Source organism: Eulemur rufifrons, chromosome 7 (assembly GCF_041146395.1).
Source record: "Eulemur rufifrons isolate Redbay chromosome 7, OSU_ERuf_1, whole genome shotgun sequence".
In the NCBI taxonomy this organism is placed as follows: domain Eukaryota; kingdom Metazoa; phylum Chordata; class Mammalia; order Primates; family Lemuridae; genus Eulemur; species Eulemur rufifrons.
In genome coordinates, this window is record NC_090989.1 from 91,103,131 (window position 1) to 91,115,694 (window position 12,564).

Here is a 12,564-nt window from a genome sequence, read left to right on the forward strand (position 1 = left end):
CATTTTTAATATATAAGAAATGTTTTATTTTGTGTGAATGTGCTCAGCACTTGTTACATTTGCCATTAAAAAATTCTACTTTTAATTAATAAGGCTTCTTGGTATCAAATATAATAGCAATTTCAAACATTGGGAATAGAGATTCTATAACGTAAGAGTGTTTATTTTTTGATACTAAATTTCATCTATTTCAAAAGTTTTTTCACATTTTAATCTGCAATTCGGATGCATTTTGTAATTAACGGCACCTTGTAATTGGTACTTAATGGTACATAAATTCCTTGTATATTTTTGACAACTTAGATTTGATGAAATAGTTAGAGATGTTAAAAATTTAGTTGTTAACTATAAATTAGAATTTATATCCTGGGATCTTCTGAAATCTGGATTGGAATTCCTGATAATTTCTCAGATGACTTCTAGCTTTGGTTATTCCCATCTGAAATTCTGTAAAGTTATTTGTATTCTTATGTTCAGTTTGATCTTTTATTAGTATAGGAATATTAATTTGCTTATTCTGTATTTGAAAACCTACTAATTTCCTAATTTAATTGTTGAGCTTCTTTAAAGAATGTAGAAATTGGTTGACATTTATTTTATTTGATGTCTTTATAGGAAGGTAGACAAAAGCTTTGGCCCTAATATTTACTTATGTTCTTATTTGTCCAATGAACTGAATATATATCTGGATCCCCAGTTCTCTAAAATTGTAAAGAAAGTTTCCAGTCATGTTTCTAATGGGAAATAATGACATGACTCACCTATTTTTCACAGATTATTCAATAGACATTACCATATTTCTGGATTTTTTTCTCTGGTGTTATTATATTTAACTAACAATATGCTTTAAAATTAGGTTAAACCCTTTGAAATGGTTGGGAGTTGACCATTTTGGACCACTAAAACCAGCAGTTTCATATGGTTCAAATTAAATGGAATAGCTTCTGTTTAGGTTTAGTGCTTTCAGGGTGTTTGTACTGGAAATAACCTTTTCATGAAAGTTATGCCAGTTGTCCCTTGGTATGGGGGAGGGACTGGTTCCAGAACATACACACACACACCACACACACACCCCGCTCCACATCCCCACACTTGTGGACGCCCAAATCCGAAGATGATGAAGTCTCTTACAAGTAACATACATAGTATTTGCATATAATCTACGCATATCCTCTTGTATACTTTAAATCATCTCTAGATTACTTTTAATATCTAATTCAATGTAAATGCTTTTTAAGTAGTTGTTATACTATATTTAGGGAATGATGACAAAAAAAGTCTATACACGTTCAGTACAGACACACTCATTTTTCCCCCAAATATTTTTTCAATCCATGGTTGGTTGAACTCACAGATACGGAGAGCCGACTGTACTTTGTTGTTGAATTCACTTAAAGTTAATATACTAAAGAACTGAAGTTTTAAAAGATCACTTAAATTCTGGATTCACAGAAGGTTGTGGAAAAAAGTTAATAAAGATCATCTAATTGATCATTTTAAGTTAAACAGCAATGAAGAACTGAATACCTGATACAATTTTGAAATAGAGTATTTACACATTCTTTGAAACAACTGTGTATTACTAAGTTGAGTTGAATAATCTCTGAGTGGATTGCGTTGCCTTAGAAATTAATGGCATTTGTTTTAATATTGAAAAAGACATTGAAAGTGATGAGTAAATAAATTATGTGTTTTTTTGTGACGCTTTTTTGCACGCTCTTTTGTTGTTGAATTTTGACATGTTGTGACATTTACATTTAGACTATTTCTTTAACAAATAGCTTTAAAATCAAGAGCAACCTGGGTTTGCCATATAGATCCTTTGTAGCTGAGTGAAATTTTGTAGTGTAGTATGTGACATAGTTATCCTTGTGGGAAAGAGGACTGAAAAGGCTTTTTGGTGTTTCTTTTTATGTTTTTCACTGAAATTTTAATTTGTGTCCCAAAATAGTGACTGTAGTCTATTTTAATTTTCCATTTTAGGAATTCTGCTGCAGTAGTTTTGAGCTAGGAAAAATTTGAGTATAATAGCTTATTTGGGACACAATTTGGTCTGAGGATTTCTTTTTTTTATTATTTTTTAATTTGAAGGTGGGGAGTAAGGAAAGGGGTTCACATTTCCTTTTTTTTTTTTTTTGAGACAGGGTCTCACTCTGTCACCCTGTGTAGAGTGCAGTGGCGTCATCATAGCTCACTGCAAACTCACACTCCTGGGCTCAAGCGATCCTCCTACCTCAGCCTCCTGGGTAGGTGAGACTACAGGCAGCGTGCGGCTACGCCTGTCTAATTTTGGTAGAAATGGGTTCTCACTCTTGCTCCCACAGTGCTAGGATTACAGGTGTGAGCCACTGCACCCAGCCTGAGGATTTCATTTTACCAAAATATATTTTATTTTTTGAGGACTGATTTATATTTCTACTCATCAGAATCATGAGCTATTTCAAAAATGTTTTTGATGTTTTTTGAGTTCCCTATTATCAGAAACTTCTCTTTGTCATGTAAAACCTTTCACTTAGGAGACAGTACTTTAGAACTGTCTTTCTTTCTTTTTTTTTTTTTAATGAAGAGTGGGGGGTGGGGTTCGGTTTTCTTTTTCTTTCTTTCTTTCTTTTTTTTTTTTTTTTTTTGAGGCATAGTCTCACTCAGTTGCCCTGGGTAGAGTGCAGTGGTATCATCATAGCTCACTGCAAACTCACACTCCTGGGCTCAAGTGATCCTCCAGCCCCCCAAGTAGCAGGGACTAAGGCCCAGCCATGACGCCCAGCTAATTTTTTCTGTTTTTAGTTAGTAGAGATGGGGTCTCACTCTTCTTCAGGCTGGTCCAGAACTGCTGAGCTCAAGCAGTACTCCTACCTCGGCCTCCCAGAGTACTAGGATTACAGGCATGAGCCACTGCCTCTGGCCTGCATTGTCTTTCTGTCCCAAATTTCAGTCTCTTTTGCCTGCTATACATTGTGTGTGGGACATGTTCTTTTGTCTTAGGGTACTTTTTTGGTTTTCTGTCTGTACAGCTGATTTTCACACCCGCTACCACTGTGGCTGCTGTACAGTCTGACATTCCTGTTGTCTCGTCGTCATCGTCATCTTCCTGTCAGTCTGCAGCTACTCAGGTGAGCTTGTCTAGCTTCATAACATGGTACTTGAGATCCGGATCTTTAGGTTAAAGATAAGCATTCCATTTGTATTTAAGTTACTGATGGTTTCAGTGCTCTTTGTCATGCATTTCAAATTGGAATTTAATAAAATACAATGAGAACTTTACTAAAATGTTTTTGTTCTGTAGAAATTATAATATCATTAAACACAGATATTTAGGTTATTTGGCATTGGTCAAGGTTAATGAGAGTTTTTGCTAATGACATTGTGTGTTTAGTTTTATTGTAAAGCAGATTTATTTCTCTTCTTATCTGAGATGTATTTTGTGTAGATTTCCTTTGCAAGCAGTTATATAATAACTTAGTCAAGATGGATTTAAAGTTTGCATATGAATTAAATTAGATAAAGTTTAAATTAAAAAAATTGAGTAGGATATTACTTTATTCGGCACTATGGAAAAAACAAACCTTAACTTTCTCCTCACGTTATTCACAAAATTAATCTAGAGGTAGGGTAAAACTATAAAATTTCTAGAAGAAAGCATAGGATAATATTTTTGCAACTCTAGGGTAGGCAAGGCTTTCTTTGGGCACAAAATGCACTAATTATAAAAGAAAATGATGATAATTGGAACTTTATCAAAATTTAAAGATGTTCTTTAAAATATATGATTACAAACATGAATAGGCAAGCTACAGAGGGAAAATGTTCATAATACACATATCTGACAAAGGACTTGTACCCAGAATATACAAATTATGCTTACAACTCAGTAAGATCATAAGCAATTCAATTAAAAATGGGCAAATGATTTGAACAGACACTTCACAAAAGAATATACCAAAAGCCAATAAGCACATAAAAAAACATTCAACATCATTATTTATTACAAAAATACAAGTCAAAACCACAATGAGTATGACTATACACTCACTAGAATGGCTGAAATGAGGAAGACCGATAATACCATACATTGGCAAAAATGTGGAGCAACCAGACTTTCATACAGTGTTGATGAGAGTGTAAAATTATACAACCACTTTGGAAAACAGTTTGGCAGTTCCTTATAAAGTTAAACAAACATACACTTAACTTGTGACCCAGCAATTCTCCCGTGCATTTACCCTGACAGATGTGAAAACATACATCCACATAAAGACATGCAAACGAATATTCATAGCTGCTTTATTCAGAGTAGCCCCAAATTGGAAACAACCAAATGTTCTTTAACTGCTGAATGGATAAACAAATTTTGATGTATTCATATAGTAGAATACTGTTCAAAAATAAGAACAAACTACTGGTGAATCTCAGAAACATGTTTAGCAAAAGAAGCTAGACATGAGGAATACATGCTCTGTGATTCTATTTATATGAAATTCTAGAATAGGCAAAGTATCTGTATTGAAAAAAATCAGTGGTACCTGGGGCAGAAAGTGGGGGGAGATTGATTGGGAAGGGGCATGAGTAAACTTTTAGAGTGATGGGAATGTTCTATATCTTCATTGGGGTGGTGGTTATATGGTATATACATATGTGAAAACTCATTGAACTGGTTCATTCATTTTATTTTATATAAGTTACACCTCAGTAAATCTCATAACAGTGAATTTGAGTAAATTTTAAATTAAAACAATTGAGTAGCATATTGTTTTTCATGATACTACATTTTGGTTTTTTTCATAGTAAATGTTTTAGATTGCAAATGGCAGAAATTGGTATATCTTAGGGTCCATCCTTGGCTTCCTATTTTTAATTTAATAATCTTAATCTTCTGGTAAAAAATAAAAAATGAGATAGTAATATTCCTTGGTATTTTTCATAGAACCTCTGTATATATTACTTCATTTAATAATAAAGGTGAATTTTTATGTATTAGTATATAAAGATGGTAGTCAGTTAAACTTCTGACTTGCTCTGTGACCTTCCATAATTCCTTAACTTTATTGGACTTTTCTTTCCATATTTACAAAATGAGACCTTTGTCTTTGTTAATGTTAAGGTTTTTTCAGCTCTAAACTTTTATAATGTCTCTTTGTGGAATGAATTTGTTGAAGTAATGATCTTCCTGTTCTCTTTAGTTTTGGTTTTATAGAACCTAATAGAGTTAGACTATTAGACTATCATCAATTTCCAGAATAGTTTAAATTTTATTTTTTCATTTATACTTTGTTCCAACTAAGATTTTAATTAGTTTACAAGATGCATACAATAAAAAATGGTAAAATGAATTGAAAGCATGTAAGAAAAAAGCACAAATAAAACTAGGAAAGTGTCATATACATGGGAGCGAGATTGCTATTCAACTTACATGCATGAAGTCGGATATGGACTTAAGTTCAACTCCCACTTCAGTCAATTATTAATTGTGTGACTTTAGACAAGTTACTAACCATCTCTAATATTCATTCATATTTGTAGGGCAAGTTGAATGAGTAGTATGTATGTTTAGTGTTTAGAACATTTTAAGCACTCAATAAGTAGTATTTTTTTTTTTTTTTTTTTTTTTACAAAGGCAGGGATAGGAAGACCTGGGTTCAAATTCTGACTTCAGCAACAACACTTGCCAGCTGATTGATTTTTGGACAAGGTCATAGTATTGTGTTTATAAGTATGGACTTACGAGCCAGACTACCTGGGTTCAAATACTTGCTCTACCACTTTCTTATTATACATCCTTAACGTCTCAACTCAGTTTCAACAATATACAATAGAACATTTGTAAAATAATTATACTTCATAGAGTTGTGAGGATTAAATATGTTAATAAATGTAAAACAGAACAGTGTCTCGTAGATAGTACGCACTAAATGTTAGCTGTTATTATAATCCTTGCTAAGCCTCAGTTTCTTCTCTGTAAACTGGAAGTAAAGACTCAGAGTTGTTATAAGGCATGAGACAATAAGTACTTAACACAATGCTTGCCACATAATAAGTTATCACACGCTACTGATTATTAATACTGCTTTAGTTATACATTGTCTGAATATCTGAAGTTGAGTCACAAAGTTGGTTCTTAGCTTTCAAGTAGCTAGTAGTAAAGCTATTATTAGGATGAGTTTTCTCTCAAAAGTGAAGCCCTATCGAGGAAATCTGAATATATGATCTTTCCGTTAATGGCTAAATTAACTTTGTAATATGTAATTTTGGCAGTATAGTTTACATGTTTGGAATTTATTTAAACTACCTGAAGGATTTATAGTTTCCAAGGTAAAACAAACCAGTTGATTAGGAAAATACAACTATTTTTAACATGTTCACTAGAACACAGTTTGTCTTGTGGGTTCTCACGAAGAAAACATCTTATATCATCTTTAATGTGAATGGAGTCAAAGTAATTTGTAAAAGTGGGGTTTGGGGTCCAATTTGATGTGTTCAAGGTATGTGGCTCTGGGATGATTTGACTTATTTCAAGGATGGACTTTGGAGGAACCAGAGAAATGGATTGAGCTTTAGGAATTTCTCTATGAATGTTGTTCCTCTTTGCTGTGCTTTTGAAATGGCAGTAAGGAGTAGTAGGTGATGCTGATACTTTGTACACTTTAGTGGTAACTTTAATTTAGAAAAATTTCTGCTCTACTTTGTTGATTATTAAAACCATATTTGTGGTTTAAGAAAATTAATTTGTTAGTAATTGAGAAATATCAAATCTGAAGTTTTATTTTGGCAAGGGGGGAACTCACTATAGAAAAGTAAGATGTGAAATTAGCAAAAATAACTCCTACAAAATCTGTACTTTTTCAAAAGTCATAAAGTTCTCATTATCCAGTCATAGGTTCAGATGAAATGAAAGTTGGACATTAGAGTGCCCTTATATTTTTATCTTAGGTATATATATATCTTAGAAAGGTTGAGTTTTCTCTTACAAGTGAAACTCTGTCAAAGAAATCTGAATATGTGATCTTTCCATTAACAGCTAAATTAACTCTGTAATATGCTTTGGGAGTATTACAATTTAAATAAATTGTAATTTATTTAAACCATGTCAAAATTTAAGTCAAGATGACCATAGATATTATAGCCATATTCTAAAATTTATGTATTCATATAAATAATATATAACACATGAAAATATACATACATTTTCTTTCAGAATTCCAGAAAACAAAAGGAAAATTAGAAAAAAAAGTATATTATTCTATAGAAATGGATGTGCTGCAGGTTTTAGGGTTCATTGTGTCAAATACTTATTTACTGTGAATATATTTTTCATTTCATAATACTTTCAAGTTTTTCAGATTATTATTCACCTTTGATTATCATTATTATATGGTCTACTTTATAGATCATTTGTGGCAAATGTTAAATTTTATATTATCTTGCTTTTGCTTCCTGGGAGATTTTAATGTGCCTCCACCAGATATTTGTTGAGATTTTTTTGGATAAATATGTACAGATTTTAATGTTAGCTTAAGAAAACCATAAATATAAGTACCTTCCAAAAAATAGCCATGTACTATATATTTCAAAATTAGATACAGGAGAATACCTCAGACTTGTGGAGTTTCTATTATGTTTACAGCACTGAACTGCAGGGAGTACGAAAATGAATGTTAGAGATGAGAGCCTATCAGCCAGTCTCAGTATTTCACTGACACACATATTAATATATTAGTAGTTCTAATACCAGCTAGGCATTTGTCAGGGCTATAGGCAGTATGACCCAAAATCTATGGGAAAATTGTTCTAAAGGGGAAGAAGAAATTATTTTCTAACCATGGCCTTTGGGAATGTTTCTTGGGAAGCGTGAGTGGGATTTTACTGGGCTTGGAAGAATGGGTTGGGCTTCAGGAAAGAGCTTTGAGGAAGGGTGGCATTTAGGCAAGAGGCACTTGAGCAAGGGCTCAAAATGAAGGAAGTGCAAGATACGTTTGGAGAGTGGTGAGCAGAATAGTTTGGCTAGAATGTGAGAACTATGGGCTGGAGGAGTAGAAAGTGGAGTTCAAAGTGGTTTGGGCCTAGATTGTGGAGAGCCTTGGCAATCTGAAAAATCTTGATTTTAGTGTATTTTGTTTTTGCATTAACCTTTAATAATACAATGATTATTAGCCCATTTATATTTACATTGATATGAAATATTTGAGAAAAATCAGGGAAGTCACCTTCATATGGTCTCACTTAGAAAATTCTTTCAGTAGCTTAGAATAGAACTGATTAAAACTTTGGCCTGAAGTAAACATTTGTTTAGTACTTGCTATTGGCTGAAAATTATACTTGGCATTTGGACAGAGAGAGTATAGCCTTTGAGCATGAGTTACCGTTGTAGAGACAGAACACACGTGAAACTGAAGAACATTTATAAAGCAGCAATATATCATTTACTTTGTCACTTTGGAATCTCTTTTACTTCAATTTCCCTCCCGGGGCCAGTGCTAGTATTAATGTATTTGGTGCATTCTAAATAGGCAAGAAGTTAGGCTTTTTGGAGAAGCATTTTCTGCCTTTCTGTTTGAAAATGTTACAAATTTCAGGTGAGAGTAATTGGGATAATCCTTGCCACCATCCAAACTGGCAGTATGTTTAGAATAGCCCTGGGTATAGAGAGGAGCCACCACACAAACCCATTTTAGGGCTATGCACAATCTTTTCAGTTCATGAAATCTAGTTTTCTAAGGTAATGAGTGTCCAATAACAACAACAAAATTTAAATTTAAAAAGGACCTGTTTGAAAATGCTTTTTATAATTATGACAATAAGGTAGATGATTTGGTGAATTAATTTTCTTATAAGATTAGTGTACCCTTATAATCTCTATAGTTAAAAGCTATTACCTTTTAAATACAGTATGTTGCAGAATAATTTTTTCATATTCATAGTTCATTTGCTCTTTTATATATATAGTTTTCATTTAGATCTTCATGTTCCTCTCTCTTCCTCTCCTCTTTCCTTCCTTGCTTTCTTTCCCTTACTGTCTTTTTAAAAAATTGCCACTTAATATTTAAGATGTGATTACTTAGATTAATAACTCTCCTTCAGGATTAATCAGTTGTTTCAAGTGCGTGGAGCTTTTTGTATGAAAAACATAATTTAAATGTGTTGTCACTATTGACATAATGGTAATAATTACCACATCAATTAAAACCATCTCTTTTCATCCTTATTTTCTGTTATGTGGTTCTTAGGTTCAGAATTTAACATTACGCAGCCAGAAGTTGGGTGTATTATCTAGCTCACAGAATGGTCCACCAAAAAGCACTAGTCAAACTCAGTCGTTGACAATTTGTCATAACAAAACAACAGTGACCAGCTCTAAAATCAGCCAACGAGATCCTTCTCCAGAAAGTAATAAGAAAGGAGAAAGTCCAAGTCTGGAATCACGAAGCACAGCTGTCACCCGGACATCAAGTATTCACCAGTTAATAGCACCAGGTGGGATAAAACTTTTGTTGAAAATAGTTGCATTATTCATATTCTTAGCAGACAGAGAAAAACAAAGCATGTCCATTACTTGAACAAGAAGGACACTTTTAAAGCATTTTAAAATGTGAATTTCACAAGTTAAAAAAAAAGAACATCTTAATATGTAGCTTAAAAAAAGAGAAATTTAAAAAGCCCAACAGCTAAAAGAAATTATAATAATAAAATAGATTTTTTAAATCAATTGACATTTGATTAACATCGTTATTATGTGCTGGTCTCTCCTTATATTGATAAAACCTTTTAGTTGTAAAAAAAGATTTGCCTGTAGTTTATTTAATATGCTTTAGTGGAACAATTTTAAAAGCTTGTAAGAAAGCCAGTATATTGTTTTCTTTAAAGTTGTCACCAGTGGGAGGAATTTGCCACTTTGAAAAATAAGGATTATGCACAGTTATTTTCCTTAGCACGTTACTTTTTTTCATTTCTGAAAGGATCATGTCAGGGAATCACCTAAGTCATTTTCATTCTCATTCAGCTTTGAATTCCACCTGTGCTTCCTTTGCTTTCTACAGATAACCTTGCCTCATGATTCTTATACTGAAAATGTTGGGGCCATCCAGAGTGAGTTTTCTTACTGTCTCTTCTGTTAATCTCAAAATCTCAAGATTGAGCTTTCTTCACTTCTAATAAGAAAAAGAGTTGCCTCCTTTCTTCTTAACGTCAGCACCATTTGCCTATGTCATTGATCCCATCTTTGACAGGATCCCATCTTCCTGCTTCTGACCTTCTTTAGTACATAGTTACTGTAGCATCTTTTGTCTTCTCATGCTAGATCCTTTCCTTAGCTTCTCAAACATACTTAGGTCTCCCCTATTCTTTTATTTTTTAAGGCTAGTCAGGTGAAGCAGTGGGAGTGGAGAAGGAACAAAGGAATCTGTAACTGGTGGTGATCAATTAGTTGTAAACATCACTGCACTCGAACCAGCCTTCCCTATTCTTAATATATCCGCATTTTTTATATCACTGTAACTATTATTTATTTGAGCATGTGTTTGTGTGTGATGTACTGGACTAGACACCTCACATGTGTTTCATTAAAAAAATAATCTTTCTTCATTCCAACAACCTCATCAGGTAAGCATCTTCTTTCTGTCATTTCATTCTCTGCTTTACTTTTTTTTTTGTGACCGGGCCTCGCTCTGTTGCCTGAACTAGAGGGCAGTGGTGTCATCATAGCTCACTGTAACCTCAAATTCCTGGGGTCAAGTGATCTTGCTGCCTGAGTCTCCCAAGTAGCTGGGACTACAGGCGTGTAGAGACGGGGTCTCAAACTCCTGGCCTCAAGCAATCCTCCCGCCTCAGCCTCCTAAAGTGCTAGGATTATAGGCATGAGCCACTGTGCCTGGCCTGCTTTACTTTTTAAAGATTTGTTTTACAGTACTGAAGCCTGCTTTATTCTGCTTAAACCTATTTCACTTTTCATATTTCCTCTGTTAATATTGCCGACATTCTTTACATCACCAAATTTCAAAATCTGGGCATTGTCTGATTCCCCTAGTTAGAAATTTTTCCTCATTCTGAACTTCTGTAGCATTTTATGCTCCATTATGGTTCCTTTGCTTTTATAGTTATTTATATACTTATTGATCTTAGCTTCTTTACTAAAAAGTAAGTTCCTTGAGGATAGGATATTAATATTGAGTGCTTCTGTATATGTCAGGCACTATTTTAGCACTTTACATTTCTTAACTCTTTAGGCCTTTTTCAGATTCACCTTTTCATCCTTGTATTGTGACAGTACTAAGTTGTGCCTTATATGTACTTACCTACGTTAGGTGGGCAGTACATATTTGTTGGATTAATAGTTCGTTTTTTTTTTCATTTGGATTTTGGAAATTATAACAGCCTTTCTAATTGGCATTAATTAGGTATCACTCTGCTTAGAATTGTTACATCTGAATCTTAGTTAAGTAAAGGCTTTGATGTAATATATAAATTAATTAATCTTTTCATAATGTAGTTAGACATGAATTCTTTTATGAACATCTATTTGTGTGCCAGGCTCTGCTCTCCGTATGGCTTGAAAGCTGGGTTTTTGCACTGTCCTGTGAGGCTCAAACCATCATCTGGTCCGTGTTGACAGAGAGTTAGTGTGGAGTAGCAGTGACCCACTGTGCTTGGAGTGACTGCTCAGGGAACAATTTTTAGTGAGTAGTTTTGACAGCTTATAATGAAGGGTAGGTTAATTTCTTTCCAAAGAGAATGTTACTGTCAAAGAAAGCTAGGAACTCTTTCAGGGTTAGTTCAAACAAGGAGATCTTTTGGATTTTCAGTCCTCCTTAACTCCCAATATCTGGTTTTAATTTGCAATTTATTCTTCCCTCTTGCATTGATAGTGTGATAATATCCTCATAGTTGGCCTTTCTCTGATGGCCAATATTTTATGTATGTATGGAGGAGACTGGTGAGCCAAAACCACCAAAGATCTCAGGTCAATTTTAATTCCAAATTCAGATCTTACATGTATAACTCAAACCCCTGTTTTCCATAGTGTTGTTGATTAGAAACAAAACCACACAGAACATCCTAAACCACATAAACCTTTGTAGTGATCAAAGTTACATGTTTGTTAAGCTTTTACACTGCAGTTAATCAGAGCAATATATATCTTCCAGCAAGGCCACAGCCATATTTTTAGTTTTTCTGCTTTTATTGGTGGGAAGTTAATCTGAAGCTAAGATATTTTGGGAGATTCTAAAATTGGTAATTTGTCCTTTTCCTCAATTAGAAAAATGTTCCTTCAGGTCATTTTTATTATTTATTTATTTATTTATTTATTTTTGATGCCTGGGCTAGAGTACAGTGGCATCATCATAACTCACTGCAACCTCAAACTCCTGAGCTCAAGCTATCTTTCTGCCCCAGCCTCCTGAGTAGCTGGGACTACAGGGGTGCACTACTACACCCGGATAATTTTTCTATTTTTTGTAGAGATGGAGTCTCACTATATTGCTCGGGCTGATCTCAAACTCCTGGCCTCAGGTGATATTCTCACCTTGGCCTCCCAAAGTGCTAGGATTACAGGCATGAGCCACCACACCGGGTCCC

The 12,564-nt window shown here is 33.9% G+C and overlaps 1 protein-coding gene across 1 annotated transcript in view; it reads left to right on the forward strand.

Annotated features, from left to right (window-relative positions):
* The window catches only part of PHC3 (polyhomeotic homolog 3), a 75,510-nt gene that overhangs the window by 28,702 nt on the left and 34,244 nt on the right, over positions 1-12,564 (forward strand). Inside the window, exons 6-7 of the mRNA XM_069472939.1 lie at positions 3,012-3,110; positions 9,219-9,465. Coding sequence (XP_069329040.1) covers positions 3,012-3,110; positions 9,219-9,465 — 346 coding nt within the window. The remainder of the gene's footprint in view (positions 1-3,011; positions 3,111-9,218; positions 9,466-12,564) is intronic.